Source organism: Rhyacophila brunnea, unplaced genomic scaffold (assembly GCF_057557595.1).
Source record: "Rhyacophila brunnea isolate RB1 unplaced genomic scaffold, BYU_Rbru_1.0 scaffold_11, whole genome shotgun sequence".
In the NCBI taxonomy this organism is placed as follows: domain Eukaryota; kingdom Metazoa; phylum Arthropoda; class Insecta; order Trichoptera; family Rhyacophilidae; genus Rhyacophila; species Rhyacophila brunnea.
Window position 1 is genome coordinate 24,673,614 of NW_028232763.1, and position 23,286 is coordinate 24,696,899.

The 23,286-nt window shown below is 31.8% G+C and overlaps 2 protein-coding genes across 2 annotated transcripts in view; both read right to left on the reverse strand.

Annotated features, from left to right (window-relative positions):
* Nucleotides 1-1,885: 1,885 nt before the first annotated feature.
* LOC147078510 (putative salivary secreted peptide) overlaps nt 1,886-23,286 on the reverse strand; it is a 51,380-nt gene continuing 29,979 nt past the window's right edge. The window contains exon 2 of the mRNA XM_085960183.1: nt 1,886-2,553. Coding sequence (XP_085816309.1) covers nt 2,129-2,485 — 357 coding nt within the window. The 5' untranslated portion in view covers nt 2,486-2,553 and the 3' untranslated portion in view covers nt 1,886-2,128. The remainder of the gene's footprint in view (nt 2,554-23,286) is intronic.
* Nucleotides 7,038-7,695, reverse strand: LOC147078511 (putative salivary secreted peptide). The gene has a single exon (XM_085957308.1). It carries the CDS (start codon nt 7,689-7,691, stop codon nt 7,335-7,337), a length of 357 nt encoding a protein of 118 aa, XP_085813434.1. The 5' UTR covers nt 7,692-7,695; the 3' UTR covers nt 7,038-7,334.

Consider the following 23,286-nt stretch of genomic DNA (forward strand, 5'->3'; position numbering starts at 1 on the left):
TAAGTATGTCTAACAATGTGTAGGTACACTACTTTTGTCGAATCTTCACAGCCTACATCTACTATGATGGGTTTAATAAAATTTTCAAAACTAACCAGCACCATCTGCAATTATTCGTATTCTTAGTTCAATGAAAACCAATAAATATAACTGGTAAAATATAGTGTGCACTATTTATGTCGGATCTTAACAAGCCACCTCCACCCTTCGCCACTGCTTTACACCCTATTAACTACGATATTTAAAATTAGGAAGTAAAATATTCAATTAAATACAAACTTAAAATGTTTATTTTTACAATAATTATTTACTATTACGACCATATAATATATTATTTATTTATTTATTTATTTATCTATTTATTTATAAAAAAAGAGTATTACGGCATTACAGCTTTTGGCCAATGCGCCATAATACATAATACATACAAATATATAAAAATATCTTAATTACAAATAACAACTAATATGACAAGAAAGTGGAAAAGACAGCATGTGTAAATATTAAAGAAATATGATAATATATACAATTATAAATTTATCCTATTTAAAACGTCTACAAACATTATGTAATTAATAAAAAACAAATCAACCTTTATGGTGCCATCAAATAAGCTAATTGCACGATATACAGCATCATGAAACATAACATCTGTCCTGCGACGAGGTATCTTGAAGACCGTGGAGCTGCGAGTGATATTGGTGGGAACATGAAAATTAATATTTGCCAGTATATGCGGATTGTAAATGAACCCACGAAGAAGTAAAAAGAAATGCTTTAAAAGAACAATCACTCTTCGGGTAGACAGGGATTGCATTGATAGCATACCCAGAAGAAAACGAGTCGGGAAATTCATTTTATTGTCATTATCATAAGGAAAGAACCCGTATGTTCTCAAGTAGAGAAATCTAAGAAATCTATTGTGGACTCGATCCAGCTTAATTGTGTGCATGAACCTATTAGGACTCCAAATAATGCTGGCATATTCAAGAATACTCAACACAAATGATACGTATAATGTACGTAGCACTCGGACGTTTTCGAATGATTTTGAAACCCTCATAACAAAACCAAGCATTTTGCTAGATCTAGTACTTACTGATGTTAAGAATATGCTGATTGAAAGTGAACTTTGTATCATACAATACTCCCAAATCTTTTATCTCCGTTACCCTACTCAATATTATACCAGACAATGTGTATGGGAACAATAAGGTGTGCCTTGAACGATTGAATGAAATAATATAACATTTGGAGGTAGCGAATTCAAGTTTATTTAAGATAGACCATTGCGAGATAGCATCTAGGTCAGACTGCAACATCGCACAGCATAATGGGGTTTCAATAGTTCGAAAAAGTTTAAGATCATCTGCGAATAGCAAACAAGAAGAATTGGTTATTATCTACTTACGTAATTCTCACATTAACGACAATATGGTATCAACTACAAATTTCAATACCTATTCAGAAAAATCGTAATTTGAAGTTAAAATGTAAATTTAAAAAACGGTTTTCAACTGTTTGGAAAATTTTAACGCCCCGTTTGGTTCACTCTTGAATCTCGATTATCCTACACTCTGCAGTTTGCGGGCTGCAGATGTAGCCATATGGTTGCAAATTATTATTGCAATAGTAATACTTAATTCTATAATCTATAAGAACACAACTATTTTTTTTTACCAAAATTGAAGTGATTTAGAGACTAATTAAATATGTAGCCATCAAAAGACGATACCATTCTAAACGTAATAGTGCAAAATACGAAAAGTTAAAAATGTGTAGACCCAGTGTCAGTGTGTTATATTATTATTGAAGTTGGTTGTTTGAATAATAACAAATATTATTTAGTCTTAAGTTTTAAATAAAACAATGTTTTTTTAGTAAATCTGCATGATTTATATTTTTTTATTACATCGCTCAGAATACAACATACCTAATATATATTTACATCAATTTATTAGGAATATTATTTGTACATATATCCAATATCAATATTAAGCCATTAAGTAAATTCTGAAAATAATCAATCGTTTGCGTTTTTGAAATGGTCATAATTATTATAGATTATGAAAAACAATATAGACATCATTCATATATACACAGCCTGTTTGCAAAGTAAGGTGTTTTTTTAGTTTCCCCAGATCTCGAGGATAAAGTTGAATCCGTGTCCTCGCTGAGACTTGAAATGAAGCTCGACAGATCTCTGCTTGATTCCCCCTCCGAGTAAACTGACGTAGCCTCCTTTTCCGTTGATATATTGATCATACGCCTTGATGTATGTGATGGTGCCGCCGGCTTCCCCTGGACCTGGCCACTTGATATCCTTGGTGACGATCTGGAGGATAGAAGATGACTTCTGGACGATTTCGTAATGGAGTTGCCTGTCTCCAACGTTCTTGTTTCCCATCTCAAAGTGGTTGCTCTGGGCTTCCACGAGGACCACAGCAGCAAGGGCCACGAACAAATACACCAACTTTGACGTCATCGTGAAGAAGGTGTTAACACTTAAGCGGTAATCACGTAATTGATTAATTTACCGTAGGCAGTGGGTACCTATATAATATGTTTATCATTTTGGTACGTTGTTTAGATTAGATTAGATATAATATCACTAAATTCACATAATATTGAAGAGGCATAAACTTATTATTTCGCAAAAACAAATAAAATTTTGGATTTCCTTGACCTTTGCGTCTCTCACTTGTTGAGGATCGCGACTCCACAGAATAATGGAAGGTCATTTTCAATCCAACAATATTGTTTATAAAAAACCTATAATTTTATCAAATTCCCACGATAAAACCACTGGTCACTTATGTATGTTACTGTAACGCAAATAGGGCTCGAAGTGGACCGGAGCGCCGTTTCGGGTCGTAAAATCGGCAACATTGTCGTTCTGTGTCGTGAAAAAACTTATTTTGCCGTTTGCGTTAGAATGGCCATATAACAAAATATCAACCATACTTATTTTTATAAAACACACATAAAATTAGATAACTACTGTCGAATAAGATCTTCTTGAATTGTGAACTAACAAGCTCCTCCCATTTTTAACCGCAAATTAACAAGCTCCTCCTATTTAGTCTACGACAGTGACTTCCGGCTTGTGCCTAAATCTTCTTGTTGGACAGTATGTTAATATTTTCAGAAAATTAACGAGCGCTCCAATTCGTAAAATTTTCCATTTCGAGTGCTGAACGCATGTATATAGTCCAGCAATTTAAGGTTAAAATTACCATCATGGTAGTATAACCGCCTGTATGTAGCACAATGTTCAACACGTTAAGTTAAGTCTAATAAATCCTACTGCCTCCTTCTTTCTGATCATCAAGTGACTAGTCAAGTTGGTCGGGCTTTATGAATAATAATGAAATATTTATTATTATTTCCATGTAGGGAGTTCCATGTTACGCTTCTGTTTAATTTTACTAAATACGCACCATAAAGCAGCGCCATCAGAATGTAAACATCGAATTGGCGGCATTGACCCATGACCAGTGTCCAGTACCACAGCGATGCATATTATCTATAACGCTGATTAAAATTTAGTTTGAACACATGTTTAAAATATTTTTTTATCCCCGACTCTTAATAAAATCCTCCCTGATGGGTAATAAATTAGTGGAATAACATATCGACTGCATTATTTAATTTTAAATATATTATTATATTTTATGATTGCGCTGTACATTGACAAATCGACGGTCCAGTTAAAAAAATATTGTCCAAAAAAATCATTTTGGCTGACCGTTTATTTATCTAATTTATTGAAGTGATCACTGTGCCAATACCCTTTTTATTAACTGTGCATCTTATCCTACTCTTATTTTGTAATATCTGGAATTTCTAAATAGCCCGCTGTTTACAAGATGGTAGCAGTAGCACTCACCGGAAACTAAATAATGATGTTCTTAAAAAATATTGCTAGAAAAAAAAACATTTTTTAAATTAAATATGGAACTGATAACCAATAATATTACTTATAGCAATATAACAGATACGTTTACCGTTAATTTCAATAATACCTGAATGGGTATTAAAAGTAATAAACTGTCGATTCGCTTCTGAATTTTTGTTATGTAGGTGGTTACCTAGAGCTAAATTCTTGAAAAAATCTAAACCATGGTGTTGATCGTATTAATCAGGCCCTACTTTGTCAAAAGTTTGCTGATCCCTGGATATGTAGGTAGTTATATCTACCTATAAATCATTTTTTCATCTCCTTGTTTTTCGAATATTGAAAATCGTTGTCAAATCTTATCTGCATAATATATATTATTTACTTACTGATTTTTATCGCTATTTTCAATATAATCAATTCGTATGTATCTATTACGCACATTATATATTATTATGTATAAAATTTCAAATATGACTCTCATTAATGTATCTGATTGCCTATATCTATAAGCTACTACTAATTATTCACAAAACGTAATAATATCATGTCGCAATAAAAAAGCTCTACCTTGACATAGGTTAATACTATGTTTAGGGCGCGCACGCGGGGGATTTTCGGATTCCTACAACCCCTCCCACCCAGAAACGGAAAAAAATACAAATAATTTAGGTAAATGGCATATTAGTTGTTGTTCTTCTTCTTCTTCTTCTGGACACCATGACTAAGTATTGTGACACGGATGATTTGACTGTCAAACAGCCTTCTAAACGCGTCGGCCAAACTCCTCTCGGCATTCTACGATACGCAATGTCTGTGACCACTTGAAGACCGTTGGCACTGGTGCAAATATTTGTGGCATCCAATGTTTGCTTTAATATTCCGATGGTTCATATCTAAAAGACAAAACAGCGCTGATGACACAAATGGATACTAATGATTCTAATAATTATGACTGTTAAGCCATGCACATTCGATAGCCTCTTGTGGATGCGACAGCTCGCAATAACACGTAGGTTAACACCAATAGGTGTTTATTGGTAGACTAAAAATGTGGGAGTGTCTGGCTATTCCGCGGTTGAAGCGACGAGAATTTTTCAGTAGTAGGCGGGGTAAATGTGGAAGTCAATGAATGGCACCTGCTAGATTTTGTTAATCCCGTTCTCGCCGCCTTAAAATTGATAAAAAGGTATCATGGATAATGTTTCAAAATGGACCAACAATCATTTTTCTATTTGTGCGCTTGCCACGTTCATTTATTTTGATTCCAGAAAAGTTTCTAGTGTGCTGATTTTTTACTATAGATTCCTTGTCCGATTTTTAGAACGTCAAATTTTTTCAAAAACCAAATTTTAGATCTGTATTGTCTTTTGGATAAACGTAACAATCAAACTTTTAATGGCAATATGTTATCACACAGAAATAATTGTATGTGGCTAAAGTTGTGATCAAACTGAGGTGCATGTCGCCTACTGACAAATTTAGTCTATGGTTTCGTTATTTTGCACAATATTTTTAATGATCACCATCTCTGTAAATTCACTGAAGAATGACACTGATGAAGAGTGCCAACTATAATGTATTAGTACATAATTTGAATTATTGTCAATTATTCATGCTAATTTCAATTAATTTTAACAGTTCCTACGTGTGCGTACGTTAAAATTACTTGCGACATGACATCTATAGATAATATTTTGAACAGAACGCAACTTACAGACCATAGATAATATACAACATTCTTATAGAAAATAGATAGTGCCAATCGCTAAAAACAAAAAAAACGTCCATTGAGTCATGCAGGTGTCGATGCAGTGGAGTTCAACGTGAGCTGACCTCATTGTTGTTCTGGTGATTTCGGCAGATTTTGCTAACTGACGATGCTCGTTTAAAAGTTCAAAATGTGCATGGGATGGGATCATCGGTACGATAATATTTTAAACACCAAGAAAAACGGCATTACACACTTTTTCCGGTAGCGGCAGCTTACTGTGACGTCATGTGATAGTAGGCGACATGCACCATAATAATATATTTCGCGCTTAATTTCTGACTGTCAGTCACAAATTATCCGCCATTGATTGTAAACTAACCTCGTAATACGTCTATGTACCTGATCCTCGTTCGCATTTCCATTTATTCATACAGCTCTTGTAATTTTATAACTTAAAGTTAGTAAATAAATTAATACAGTGATCACGGAAATAATGTTTTATATTTTAATCCTATATTTCCAACTGGCTCACGCCTTTCGACCAAATAACATCATATCCGGCTGATCGATTCGTAACATAATAGAATCCCATCCAAACTGCTCATTGTGTAATTTTATTTACAAGATATACCTATACATTTAAATTTTCTGATACATTATCATAATATACGGAAGAAGAAACCACAAAATGATTAAATTAAAATTAAACAATTTTTTGACGTACCTACATTATCTTATATTTCTTTAATAATCGGTTACCTTGGCACAAGAACAACAAAAATGTCTGAATAGAGCATCTCGATTTGAATTTCTCTATCGAATAGTTGTTTTCGATATTATATAGGTACAATTTTATTTTACAATCAAGTAATGATCGAAGACAATATTCTTGAAATAGCAAGAATCTAAGAATCTACCTCATTCTTAGAACAATAGAATTGGTTTGGAACTGAACTGGAAAGGAAATGCGATTTTTTGTATGAACGACCAATGATGCACAAAAATGGATTGGGGCTCTGAGTACAATGATGTTATACATAACATATATAAATAACATCATTGTCTGAGTAGATCTCTTCAAAACATATGAGAAAATCATAATATTATGAACGGACTAGTAGTCAGGCTTGCTGGTGATTTACGTTAACATTATGCTAATCATTCCAAACGGTAATAATTGACAAGATTAAATCATGCATCAAATTATCTCATTTCGTCTATACTTTTTTTTATATATATATATGTATACCTAATGTAATATATTTTAAAAACTTGATATATTATTATTTTCACATAATGTGTGTCATATTTTCTTTCAGTCTAAATCACATAATAATTATATCCTACATTATATTTTAACAGATGCCTTAATCTTAATCGAAACTTCATATGCCTAATAGTAAGTAGTAAAATATAAAACAAATAAATAATGTGTTTTCTTTATTTTTCGCAAAATTCTATTATTTAAAATAATTCATACTAATAGTACAGCATAATTATGTTGGACGTGACTTCTCGTAATAAGTTAGTATAAATTTTAGTAAGAAACCTTCTGATAATTAAGCATATACATTATATTTAATCTATTTTAAATAATATTATCAAGTTGGATTTCACCTAGCGATCAAGCATTATTAATCGTTGACAAAAACGTTACGATAGAACATTTTCTCGCAGGATTTACAATGGTCAAGAATAATTTCACGAAAAAAAATGCACTTCTTAATGACCCCAGATATCCAGAATGAAGTTGAATCCATGTCCTCTCTGCGATTTGAAGTGAAGAGTCACGTATTTCTGATTAACACCTCCTCCAAGAAGAGAGACGTATCCTCCTTTTCCGTTGGTGTATTGGTCGTAGGCCCCGATGTATGCGACAGTGGCGTTAGCAACTCCTGGGCCTGGCCACGTGATATCCTTGGTGACGATCTGCAGGATTGATGACGACTTCTGCACGATTTCATAATGCAGCTGCCTGTCTAAGGGACCTTTGTTTCCCATTTCGAAGTGATTGCTTTGCGCTGCCACGCAAGCAATGGCAGCTAGAGCCACACACAAAAACACAAGCTTAGACGCCATTTTAACTCACAACCGATGTCTAAGACTCTAAAGTCGAGAAGGCAAGATAATTGTTTTTTCAAACATCTGTACGGCCCTTTTATATTCAAGCTTATCTTAACATCTATATTTTATGATCTGTCCATGATTAAACAATCTATTTGTATTCTCTGTCGAATCATTACGGATATTTTACAGTTAGTTAGAATTTGATTTATGTATTCCGATTGATTCATGATTTTGATGAATTTCATTATCAGAACACGTGTGCTTATCATATCAAGAATCGAAGGATCATTATTTAATCTAAATAATACTTTAGTTTTTAAATTGTTATCAGTTATCACTGTTATCTATAATCATTTTTTTTAATATATATTCAATTAGGTTGTGATCAACGGCAAAGATAAATAATTTTCCATGAGTATTATTCATATTTCATTATCTATATTATTCTAGAAGGCATCAAACGGGCATTTATTTCCTTAAAGTCAGCTGCTGCAGACATGGATGTCCGGATAAACGAAAGTAAAATAAAATACATGACAGTTATCCGTGGTGCAGCAGTGATAATAACAGCCTTGTCATTGGCGGCGATGCTTTTGAAACTGTGGATTTATTTATTTATCTAGGGTCCTTTGTCAATCAACACTAATAGTAATAACTCAAGCGACGAAATAAATCGTCGGATCACCCTCGCCAACGGGTGCTATTTTGGTCTCCAAAGGCTTCTAAAGAACAAGGCATTCTAAAGGAAAACCAATGCAACTTTATAATATAAAACTCCCCTGCGCCCAGTATTAACGTATGGAGTATATCAAAATGCTGGGTACTCAGCAAACAGGATGAGAGAAATATGGATATATTTAAGAGGAGACTTTTGAGAATAATCTTTAAATCTGTTCAAGAAAGTAGCATTTGGAGGTCAATGTAGGTATAATAGAAGCTATACACACTTTATAGGGGTGAAAATATCACATGGCATTTGAAAATGCAGACTGCGCTGTATCGGCCACGTTCGTAGAATGTCAAAGAATATACCAGCAAGACGGGCTATGTACGCTACCCCCCTAGACAAGAGAAGACCTGGACCTGAAGAAATTGAGATGGCTGGACTGTGCCACAGGAAATTTAAGAATGCTCGGTGTTGAATTTTTAAAGGAGGCCAAGACCCACCAAGGGTTGTAGTGCCATAAATTATGATGATGATTATTGATATTTACTACAAAACCAAATACTTGTGTCAGTAAAAACACGAATACCTACACATTAAAAATGTTTAAAATATGCTATAGATAGATACTATCATTATCATCATTCTTAGCGCAGCATCCCGGGGTGGGCTCTGGTCTCCCCAAGTCATGTTCCCAAGTCTAGTCTATCTTCTAAAATCTTCTTCCAATCACTCGTGGATCCTGAACCACCCCATCCAAGCACCGTATTATGGGTCTCCCAATATTTCTCCGTCTAGGTAGCTTAAAATTAAAAGCTATTCAGACTGGTCTGCCCAAGTCCATTCGTTGATCGTGGCATTGGCCAACCCGTTTTAGTCAGGAAATTATGACCGTTTGTATTATGTTGGGTTCCCCAAATTCATCGTACCCTTCGTGGTTGTGATAATATGCTCCACACTCATTCTTTGGTCCAAGAAGACCGTTTTCAGATGTGTAGCTGATTAAGATTACGATGGGATCTTTTAGCCAATTCACATTTTTATAAAAAAAATAGCATTGTAAGTTTATCTTTGACTTAAAATAAAAAAAATGTTTTACTTTTCAATGCTTCGTATTTTTCCGCTTGGTGCCTCTTCTAGTAGAGAATTCGCCTTAAGGCTAAAATGGTTGTTCAAAATTTGATTTAAATAGTATGTTATGGCTACAAGCAGTTGTTTTTTTTATAGACAATGATAATATATGTTAATCTTTATCTTATTTTTAAATGGCTAACCTTCATCTATTACCTAAAGAGGACATACGGTAAATTAATATTCACGTTATAATACTGGATCGCAGTTTATGATAATCACATTCATTGCTATATAATCGAATGATCGGGATGGAGAAATTATCATTATTATCATTTTTAAATTCACGTGATTTAACGAAAAGTTTATATACCTACACATAAAGTGTATCAAAATATCAGTGACAGCAATCAGAGATTGCCAGCTGTTCTTCTAGCTAGTCTTAGCAGCCTGAGGTGGTGTTGAACGACATCCCGAAGGCCAAAATTTTATTTGGTCAAAATTCCGAATAGCTAAATGACTACGCATATAACCCCAAATTTTATTGGCAGTAACGCTTTGAAAATCTTAAATGTGACAAATCAGCGAAATGTTAAACTGCCTGAGTGAGTGAGAGTTGAGACTACATCCCAAAGAGAAAACTACGGTCTCATCAATGCGTATAGCTGTCCTAGATTTACTTCACAATTATAATAAAATCCACCAGCATGTCGTTTGGAGGCCAAGCTGTCTGCGAGACCTAGAGAGACAGCTGACTCTGCTAGTTTCATTTAATTGGTGGGTTACAATAAATAAAATGGAGGCCTGCATGCGGTTCAATGTGTTCACACCACTGATAGGTACATTTTAACAAGTGGATTTATATACTATATTTATATACATAGGTATTTTTTAAATAATATACCTACATGCCAGTTATGAATTTATCACATTAACTATGTTAAAGCATTTCCTTACATAAATATATTTATTAAAAATATTGTCTTATTGTTATGTAGTGTGTACCATATTTTAAAATTTATGCGGGCATTTACCTTGTAAATATTTTAATAAATAATAACATTACAATAATAGTATACCAGAATAGAATCCGCATTTTTTCTGTCTACCTATGTATAATAAAATGATAATACATTTAGGTATACCGCGCATAGACAATCGATACTACGTCAACTTAATCTAAACTCAGAAAAGCCAGCTAAATTGTTTTTCTGATCTCGCACACAGACGTGACTTATTACATAGATTACATCAATAAGGCGATCGCCTCAGCAATCACCTATCATGGTTTTGCATAAAAGTTTGCCAGGACAATTATTAGTGGTTATTGACCAATGCAAACAATTTATTTATTATTGATATTATTGTTTATTAATTATTGATATATTATTGATATTTACTACAAAACCAAATACTTGTGTCAGTAAAAACACGAATACCTACACATTAAAAATGTTTAAAATATGCTATAGATAGATACTATCATTATCATCATTCTTAGCGCAGCATCCCGGGGTGGGCTCTGGTCTCCCCAAGTCATGTTCCCAAGTCTAGTCTATCTTCTAAAATCTTCTTCCAATCACTCGTGGATCCTGAACCACCCCATCCAAGCACCGTATTATGGGTCTCCCAATATTTCTCCGTCTAGGTAGCTTAAAATTAAAAGCTATTCAGACTGGTCTGCCCAAGTCCATTCGTTGATCGTGGCATTGGCCAACCCGTTTTAGTCAGGAAATTATGACCGTTTGTATTATGTTGGGTTCCCCAAATTCATCGTACCCTTCGTGGTTGTGATAATATGCTCCACACTCATTCTTTGGTCCAAGAAGACCGTTTTCAGATGTGTAGCTGATTAAGATTACGATGGGATCTTTTAGCCAATTCACATTTTTATAAAAAAAATAGCATTGTAAGTTTATCTTTGACTTAAAATAAAAAAAATGTTTTACTTTTCAATGCTTCGTATTTTTCCGCTTGGTGCCTCTTCTAGTAGAGAATTCGCCTTAAGGCTAAAATGGTTGTTCAAAATTTGATTTAAATAGTATGTTATGGCTACAAGCAGTTGTTTTTTTTATAGACAATGATAATATATGTTAATCTTTATCTTATTTTTAAATGGCTAACCTTCATCTATTACCTAAAGAGGACATACGGTAAATTAATATTCACGTTATAATACTGGATCGCAGTTTATGATAATCACATTCATTGCTATATAATCGAATGATCGGGATGGAGAAATTATCATTATTATCATTTTTAAATTCACGTGATTTAACGAAAAGTTTATATACCTACACATAAAGTGTATCAAAATATCAGTGACAGCAATCAGAGATTGCCAGCTGTTCTTCTAGCTAGTCTTAGCAGCCTGAGGTGGTGTTGAACGACATCCCGAAGGCCGAAATTTTATTTGGTCAAAATTCCGAATAGCTAAATGACTACGCATATAACCCCAAATTTTATTGGCAGTAACGCTTTGAAAATCTTAAATGTGACAAATCAGCGAAATGTTAAACTGCCTGAGTGAGTGAGAGTTGAGACTACATCCCAAAGAGAAAACTACGGTCTCATCAATGCGTATAGCTGTCCTAGATTTACTTCACAATTATAATAAAATCCACCAGCATGTCGTTTGGAGGCCAAGCTGTCTGCGAGACCTAGAGAGACAGCTGACTCTGCTAGTTTCATTTAATTGGTGGGTTACAATAAATAAAATGGAGGCCTGCATGCGGTTCAATGTGTTCACACCACTGATAGGTACATTTTAACAAGTGGATTTATATACTATATTTATATACATAGGTATTTTTTAAATAATATACCTACATGCCAGTTATGAATTTATCACATTAACTATGTTAAAGCATTTCCTTACATAAATATATTTATTAAAAATATTGTCTTATTGTTATGTAGTGTGTACCATATTTTAAAATTTATGCGGGCATTTACCTTGTAAATATTTTAATAAATAATAACATTACAATAATAGTATACCAGAATAGAATCCGCATTTTTTCTGTCTACCTATGTATAATAAAATGATAATACATTTAGGTATACCGCGCATAGACAATCGATACTACGTCAACTTAATCTAAACTCAGAAAAGCCAGCTAAATTGTTTTTCTGATCTCGCACACAGACGTGACTTATTACATAGATTACATCAATAAGGCGATCGCCTCAGCAATCACCTATCATGGTTTTGCATAAAAGTTTGCCAGGACAATTATTAGTGGTTATTGACCAATGCAAACAATTACATTGGTTTTGAAATTAACAAGATTCGTATAAATTTTATTGCCTGCTCAGTGTAATATTGAAAAAAATGAGATTCATTCTTCTATGTAGTTTCCTCGTGACCATCCGGAAATATGAGCGAGTAAAACTGCCCAACCCTCACAGTCATCTCCTTTCTTCCGGTCATAACGATAGCTTCCTCTTCTCTGAATGCTACCTAAATCCAGGTTGTCTATTGTAGTCCGCACCGAATAATATTTTCAAACTGTACTTTATTTGTAGTCTCTAAATGATAGACTGATTGTTCTATGCTCTCGTCTGATTCAGTGCCAACACCACATTTCAAATGCAACAATATTGCCTTCTGCTGTCCTGCTCTCTGAGTCCTTGACTTAGCACTACAGAAATAAAGATAACAATAATCTTTGCTCAAGCATAGTTTGTATGCAATTGACATTCTTTGATCCTTCCATACAGTGGTAATATATGTAGTGTTTCAATTTAATATATATAATATGAAAATATAGTTTTTCATGCGATCAAACTTTCGCAGCGGTAAATTTTCTGTTAACCATCACAATGACATCACTTGAACCAGAATTCCAAATATGACACGTTCGGAAATATTGGGTGCTTTCATATGACAATAAAAAAAATCATTGTACTGTTCACGTATCGTTGCGATTAGGGATGCCAATCCCGGGATCCCGAGATTCCGAACCATTTTCAATACATTTGAATCCCGGGATTGGTAAACATAATCCCGAACCTTTCGGGGTTAACCTTTCACTTACCATGGTAAAAAAATTACGCCCGATCCCATGCCGTCCACTCAGTGTCCCGATGGAAATTTGGCATTTTAAGGCATTTTAAAAGCTAATTGATTGCTTCAAAAGGTAAAGTATGTTTTTAAATACTATTTAGTCATCGCTTAATATGTTATTCTGTGTATATCACATGCAATTATCTTATAATCGTGTATAATAATCGAACATCGATAAATGTACGTCATAACCAAACCACGGCATGTCTCGATCTGTTTTAAATGGAACAACCAACACACGCTGTCATTTCACGGAGAGTGGGGGTGGCTAATTCATCCGAAGCGAACGAGGGATGTTTTTAGGTAGCATTACATCTGCACGGACTTGCGTTATCACGTTTACCACATAAAATAATAGTTATAATTTTGCAATATCGATTCCCTGTATACATAATTTTAAAAATTGTGATCTTATTGTATCATGTTATTAGGTTTTATTAAAAATCGGATTTTAAAACACATTAAAAATATACTTACATAAGAATAATTAAACAACAAAAATACTCCGATCGTATAGTTTCCACTAAATATATTTTAATATTATGTTTATTATGTTGAAATAATACACATTAAAAAAATTAAATCACTACGTTACTTGAACCTATATGCACGTATTAAGTCTATACCTCTTAGACTATAGATATATCACACCTAATTTTAGATAATTTCATAACAAGAGGTTTTATAGTCAATAATAAAATACATAAACATATATTTAATGTAATATTGTATCCCCAGAAAAATCTACTTTTATACATATGTATAATATGATAGGTACCGCAATTTAATACTTATATATTATAAACTTCTATTAAATTTTCATTATCCGAAATATTATTGTCGTTCACTTCAAACTCAATATCAGAGTCATCACAAAACTCCTCTGCAGCCACCCTGATTTCTTCCTCTGTTAAATATCTTCTCGGCATGATTAAATATTTTCAAAAATATTTGTCAATTTGATAATCGACGTGTAGATGATGGGAGTACGCACAAATCTAACCGTTCGACTGCCTGCTGTGCACCCAAATAATAGTATGTTTTTTTAGGTCGCTCGAAGTTTTCAAATACACATGGCCCACAAATCGATGTAATTCTTACATACCTGGCAATAAGGGTTTGTATTCAAAATGCGGGTAAATTTATTTTTATTACGGGCGCAATAAAACTGAGCCTTTCCGGTCAGTATTTTGGAATAAACGGCATATAAAGCGAAGTTGACTTGTTAAAATGAACACTTATAACATTACAGTAAGGGTTGCTTTGGCGTTTATCGTCAGATGCATTTGAAACATTTATAATTCAAGGTTCGATATATTGTAAGAGGCTACGGCTGAATGCATCCTTCACAGAATTATGTTGAACAAAGACATAAATTTCTATCTCTGACTAACAAATGACATTTTAAAATAGTGTCTCATGTTTACATTACTATTATGCGCGTTTCTCTAACATATATCTTTCTAGATAGCCCTGTCACTGTCTTATCAAAATATTGATTAGACTTTCGAAAAATGATTAATTTTACATATAAGACATTCAATTCAACTACCGACATATTTTTCTTTTTATGCCTAAATATTTTATCTACAAATAGCTAAAAGTAGACGTTTATATACATAATAATAAGTGGGGTATCTATGATTTAAGGTCATTTCTAAACTCCGAGACCATCGTGGCAACGGGAGTGTTAATTTTCTTATCATTTTTTTATGGAAAATAAAATAAAAACGAAAATATAACAGAAAAAATACTTTTAATGACATATAACTACAATAGAAATAAACTGAGTTTGAATGAAGTTTGATTTAGTACCCATGTGTTGCCAATCCATTTTATTTTTTCACGTAAATTAATAAAAATGTGAAAGGTTTGGAAAAAAACAATGCTTCGGACTTTTAACAAAGTGATACCACCATGTTCTCATACGTTTCACGATAGTTTCATGTTTGGCTGACTAATTAGATATATGAAGCGAAAGGCCATAAACCATGATTTACTTTACTATTTTAAATATCATTAACTCTTTACTATCAGAAACAGCAATCTATAATAGATATATGTAAACACTAAACACAATGTTGATTCTGATTCTACGAAATTTTATAAATAAAAATCGTTTAGATTTGTAAATAGTTTATCATAAATTAAAAATTCCAGATAATATGTACGATGCAGGCAACATCCGTGAAATGAATATGAGAAATAGAATAAATAAATCAAGAAACATTTAATTAGACGTTTCAGCCATTTACACCTAAGCTGTCTTCTTTTTATAGAAAGTAAACCATTGCGCACTACCAGAAAATGCTATTCTGAAGCCTCACTGGTCACTGGTGGATAATAAATAACCATGTTTTACTGCCTTATGCAATGGTAACAGAAAAATAATAAATCCGTTTATTTAAATGAATTTAGAGGGGTGAAAGTAGAGCTAGTCAGAGAGTAGGTAGAGAGTAAAAAATAAATCTAGATAGAGTAAAATATTATACCAGATTTATTTTTGACCGATTTTATCAATGTTATTTGTATATATAATTTTTTTATATTAACTATCGAAAAAAATGCCAATCCCGGGATCGTCAAATTGTAATTCCGAAATCCCGGGATCAACATTTTGGCTCGGGATTGGATTCCCTAGTTGCGATGTTATGTCTCACCATCTTAGAAAATAAATATATTATTGCCACATTCAGCTATTACCATGTTGTGCATTTGGTAATAGAAACAAACTTCAGGTAAAAGCGACAAACATACCGCACATCTACCAATAAATTCAATTAATAAACTATTTCTTACATAATCAAAAATGTTAAATTAATCACATCGGTGTATTGTAAGGTTTACATATTATGTTTTGCGAATCTCAACTAAATTTTATATTTAAAGCTGATGAGTTGTGGTTGCATCGAGTTACTATGTGCGAGACCGCTAATACGTTTCCTTCATTGCTATCAAGATTTCAATTATTTTTTTTTTATAATGTTTTACGATTATCACGGTATTGTTGAATTGCAATGGTGCTATATTGCAATGCCACTCGTATCACAGATTGTGACAATATTATTTATAATTATCGTCCATATACCATCCGTGACACAGACTGCCAATAAAGTAATATAATATGAATTGTACAATAAATCTACTCAGCAGCGGCGTCGATATTACAAACTATTCTCTTTAAAAGGAATCGATCGAATTGATGTATTTTTTTAACATTTTGCCGCGATATTAAAATTGTGTGCACAAAATTCAAGTGTAACACAAAAATGTTACCATTACTATTTTATCACAAATTTTCACATCATCGTGACGACCACGCTAGCCAAGCGGTCTCTAATGCCGCGTCCACAATGGCAACCTCGTTCCAGCGCGTAACGATTAGGTGACCATTCCATATAATTAAGATGATATTTAAATGTGGTAATTAAAAATTAATTATCTAGTAATTTAACCAAATATACCTTAATAAGTGAATACTAGAATATTCTTATATTTATAAAATATCTAAAATTGTGTATGGTTTAATGGCATAATTTTAGATATTTATTTTATTACCAATATGTATTTCTTAAATTATTAGTTTATATTGTTAACCAAATATACGTTAATAATTGAATACTAGACTATTCTTCTATTTATAAAATATATAAAGTTGTGTATGGTTTAATGGCATATTTTAGATATTTAATAAATAAATGAATATTGTTTGACTATTATCTAATATGACTTGGATTGAGGATTTAATTTAATTTTTAAAAATATCAAACACTATCTACATCAGTGGTCGGTAACCTTTTGAGAGACTGGGTAAAAAAATCAATTTTGCAAAAAATATTTTGTTCGTGGGTAAATGCTGAGTACATCCGCTACATGGAAGTTCATTGGAATGTGGATATGTGTCTTCAATCGCTCTCAGACATATACATGTTTCAATGTACTTCCGTATAGCGGAGGTACTCATCATCAGGCTTCTGATGTTCTTTTTAACAATATTTTTTTAACACATAAAACTTTTGTACTTATTTAATTATTTTTTTATTAGTTGACACTGTCATCTTCTATAGATACACTAAAATGGAAACGGGTACTAATAATAATATATTGAAGTGAGAATAATGAATACCCACCTACTACTATTGATAGGTATGTGCTTGTGTACTTGTATCGGTACAAGTATATTTATATTAATTATTGTTTTTTTGTTATAATATATTAGTTGCGATTAATTGACAATAAAATTTTGATAATTTATCTATTTAGCCGCTACAGTACCATATTATTCAAATACATATTCAAAAAAAGTTGGTAGTTATGAATTCAAAACACCTTTCATAAAAAATAGATTGAAATATTAGTAGGTATACCATCATCAATACTATCAACCGAGGGTACTTGATGGAATTTGAATTTAAATTCTAATTGATTTAAGTTTTGTACTATTATTATTTATTAATACAATAAAAAAAGATTATAAGTTAATACACGAAGAAAGGGTAAAAACCTTATTACCTAGATACCTACTAAGTAAATGATGAAGTATAAAAACATAATATTTTGAATAATTTGAATATTTGCAGTGTTTCTAAAAAAACCCGTTGTAAATACGATTAATACATTCGGTAGGTAAGCGTATTAAAATGTCATTTCTCGTAAACAATAGTTTTCTCGTTGTGCAATATGTTGGGAGTTTAATAATATTAACTAATGAGAGATGTCACCAACTGTAACTACTCACTAAATAAAAAAAAAACGAATAAACAATGTTAAGGTATAGTTCGTAATATGCAAATTTAAATAATTTTTGATGAATACCTATATACCTATACCGAAAATATTTATATAAGTACCTATAGATACGTATTGAATTACCCACCTACCTATTCATATTATATGAAATACATATTTAAAATAACACCATTCTTTTGGGAAGAATACAAGTAGGTATGCATTTGGTTATATTCGATATTAAATAAGTATGTATCTTTAATAGAATCATGCCTCCTTTTTAGTAGTAGAATCTTTATGTACCTAGGTATCGAATCTATAAAATATTTTTATTAAATCTAATCTGTTTTTAAGCGTGAAGGCTCGCCATAACTATAAGGTAAACTAAACCATTATTATTTATTTTGTAGTAAGTATGTACTTCTTTAATTATTTTTTTTATTAGTTGACACTTTTATCTTCTATAGATACACTAAAATGGAAACGGGTGCCAATAATAACATATTGAAGTTAGAATAATGAATACCTTCCTACTACTATCGATAGGTATGTTCCTGTGTACTTGTGTAGGTACATGTATATTTATATAAATTATTGTTTTCGTGTTATAATATATTATTTGCGATTAATTGATAACAAAATTTAGATAATTTATCTATTCACCCGCTACAGTAAAATCTATAAAATATTTTAATTAAATTATATCTGTTGCTCTACATTGCATGAACGCCACTGAAGCAATGGAGTAATTAATTATGTCATACAATACGTGCCATGAATATACTACCTACCACATGTTCTTTTAAATCTTCCCATTTAGGCCAGGACCGAACTTTTGAAAGCTGAAATTTATGGGGGCGCGTATTAAGAAATATTACTGATTAACCACATAATTATGTTCAGAAAGGCCTAATAAATTTTATTTACCAATGATAAAACTCATGACCGGATGAGTGGGTATTTTTCATTAAAAACTTGGGTATAATGTAAAGGTTTAAGCCTACGCAATCTGCACCTAGCACATTGTCATATATAATAATATGAAGAATGTTAAATCTCAGTCGGTTCCATGACAAAACAGGACAGTGACAAAACAGAACATGACAAAACAGAACACCTGGAGAAAACCTGGCTGTTCTGTTTTATCATGTTCTGTATTGTTATTGTTGTCGAAGTCATGATGAATTGTTTGCAACCAGAAAGATTCACTTGAATGATTAATGCTTATTTGGACTATGTCTGCATTTGCGTATAGCTAACAAAAATCCACATGAAAGTCATTAAAAATAATTTCTACACTATGAAAATATCATCAAATTAAAAAACGCTTTCGATATAATATAACAGAATTCTATTCCAAATCAAGCAATAATGGAAAAAATAAATATAGGTAAAATGGTAAAAAAGAAATACTTAATAATTATGTAGGTAATGTTTACATATTATATTTTTATATTTTATTTATCTTAGTTCGCCACTGGCGACAAAAAAAGGTTTTTTTTAATTCTTCGGATAGTGCAATAAATAAATTCTTACATAATAACACTAACGGTGAAAACAAAAAGTACTAATATCCATAATAGCTATAAGTTGGCGAACACAATAAGGCACATATTGTATGACATAATTTATTACTTTAGTCCGAAAAAATTAAAAAAATCTTCCTTCTTTCTTAATTAGTGTCATCAAGAATTTCACAGTGGCGTTAATGCAATGGGGAAAACAGATATAATTTAATTAAAATATTTTATAGGTTTTTTGTATATAATTTGTTAGAACAATGTAATATATTATTATACATATTGTATCTTTTATTAAATAAACATTTAAAACATATTATTCATAAACATTTGAAATATCTCCCCTTAAAATCTGTTCATATTTCCAATAGAATATTATTGCTTAGAATTCAATAGCTACATATTAAAAAGATAGCTATTGTAATGAGACTATATCAGGTAATTTCGTGTTAGTGTACCTACTAATATTTCAATCTATTTTTTATGAAAGGTGTTTTGAATTCATAACTACCAACTTTTTTTGAATATGTAATTGAATAATATGGTACTGTAGCGGCTAAATAGATAAATTATCAAAATTTTATTGTCAATTAATCGCAACTAATATATTATAACAAAAAAACAATAATTAATATAAATATACTTGTACCGATACAAGTACACAAGCACATACCTATCAATAGTAGTAGGTGGGTATTCATTATTCTCACTTCAATATATTATTATTAGTACCCGTTTCCATTTTAGTGTATCTATAGAAGATGACAGTGTCAACTAATAAAAAAATTAATTAAATAAGTACATACTACAAAATAAATAATAATAGTTTAGTTTACCGTATAGATATGGCGAGCCTTTCTTCTCGTGAAATACTTCTTCTCATAGCTGTGCTGTGTCACAACTTTTTATTACATTTTGTAAAACTGCTTACCTACCGAATGTATTAATAGTATTTACAACAGGTTTTTAGAATACTGCAAATATTCAAATTATTCAAAATATTATGTTTTTGTACTTAATCCTTTACTTAGTAGGTATCTAGGTAATAAGGTTTTTACCCTTTCTTCGTGTATTAACTTATAATCTTTTTTTATTGTATTAATAAATAATAATAGTACAAAACTTAAATCAATTAGAATTTAAATTCAAACTCCATCAAGTACCCTCGGTTGATAGTATTGATGATGGTACCTATACCTACTAATATTTCAATCTATTTTTTATGAAAGGTGTTTTGAATTCATAACTACCAACTTTTTTTGAATATGTAATTGAATAATATGGTACTGTAGCGGCTAAATAGATAAATTATCAAAATTTTATTGTCAATTAATCGCAACTAATATATTATAACAAAAAAACAATAATTAATATAAATATACTTGTACCGATACAAGTACACAAGCACATACCTATCAATAGTAGTAGGTGGGTATTCATTATTCTCACTTCAATATATTATTATTAGTACCCGTTTCCATTTTAGTGTATCTATAGAAGATGACAGTGTCAACTAATAAAAAAATTAATTAAATAAGTACATACTACAAAATAAATAATAATAGTTTAGTTTACCGTATAGATATGGCGAGCCTTTCTTCTCGTGAAATACTTTTTCTCATAGCTGTGCTGTGTCACAACTTTTTATTATATTTTGTAAAACTGCTTACCTACCGAATGTATTAATAGTATTTACAACAGGTTTTTAGAATACTGCAAATATTCAAATTATTCAAAATATTATGTTTTTGTACTTAATCCTTTACTTAGTAGGTATCTAGGTAATAAGGTTTTTACCCTTTCTTCGTGTATTAACTTATAATCTTTTTTTATTGTATTAATAAATAATAATAGTACAAAACTTAAATCAATTAGAATTTAAATTCAAACTCCATCAAGTACCCTCGGTCGATAGTATTGATGATGATGGTATATAATAGGCTCAACAATAGGTAATTTTCAAAACGCTTTCGATATAAAACAGTCCAGCTCCAAAAGAAGCAATAGTGGGAAAATAAATGTAGGTATAATGCAATATTACGTACTGATTTTATATTGATTTATTTACCCTTGTACGCCACTGTAATGAAAGATAAATACTCTCGCAGCAGGGTGCAGTTTCAAAAAAAGGCGTTTATGAATCCCCTTGAAAACCGTGTTTTCTCTTGGACAGCATTGTCGAAATATTGACGCATTTGACACGCATTTAAAACGCAATCGGCTCGCAAATAAAACGCAAATAAAACGCAAACGTCGTTTGGCGGATGAATCCGAAACTTCGCTTTGCCGTGTGCGCGCAGCCTTAGTGTCTGACCTGTCAAAATTATCTTTCATTCGTTCAGTCATTGGCATTGCCATTTTATGAAGTTCCTTAACGATTGTTTGTATATTTTATCATGGAATGTAATAGGATACAGACATCCGAAACGCCTCGTAAGAGAAAAGTTAATAAAACCAAGCAAACATTAATAAAAACCGCCAAAATAAAGGGAAGTGATCATGTCAATCATGTTGGGAAACGACTCTCAAAAAAAGTTATCGGTGAAGATTGCAGGTAGGAATAATTATGTATTCATAACATATATTCAATTAAAAACTTATACAGTATTAATACGTACTAAAATATTTACCATGCTGAATAGTTTGTGTGATTAAATTTAGTTCACAATGGCTGTGATTACTTTGAAGTTATGACTTCTTTCGAATGCAAAGCATTGTATTTACTATGTTGTTTTATGTAAATGTATGTATGATTGTAATAAAGTATATTATGTAGGATTGTACTTAATTGATTATTATGTTTCCAGGTGCAAGAGGTTTCATTGTTTTACAAAAATAAATGAAGATTTACGGAAAGAAATATTTGAGAATTTTTATGAAATGGATTCTAAAAATCAAGATAGAAGTAGTACCGATCAAGAGAAGACGTCCGAGAAAAAATACTCCGATAATAATAAATGATGTCAATGATCATGGTATATTCAAGCATTCAGCATCATATAAATATAAAGTGAGTATTCATTGAATTAATAAAAAATGTACATTCAAATTAGGCATTACACCTATTATACCTAATGATAATGTGTTTGAAAAACTAATTATTTTTTCTCTTTATTTACTTTAGATACGATCTACATCTGATGGTATTAACGAAGAAGTCTGTATGAAGGCATTTGTGGCAATACATGGTATTACGCATTCCCGGCTGCGACGTATTCAAGACAACATCACATTTTCGGGTTCGGCTCCTATGGACAAACGAGGAAAGCATCCAAATCGCCCAAGAGCAGTGCCTGAATCAGTGATTCAGTTGATTCACATTCATATACAATCATTTAAGGCACGTCAAAGTCATTATTCTTTCGCGAAAAATAAGAATGTTAGGTATCTTCCGGAAAATTTGACTATTATGAAAATGCACGAGATGTTTTTAAGTAAATACAGGCTTCAACTAAACTATGACACATACTACAGAGTATTTACAACTAGATATAATTTGTCATTTGGAGCTCCTCGAAGCGATACGTGTTCATACTGTGATTCAGTTACAACCAA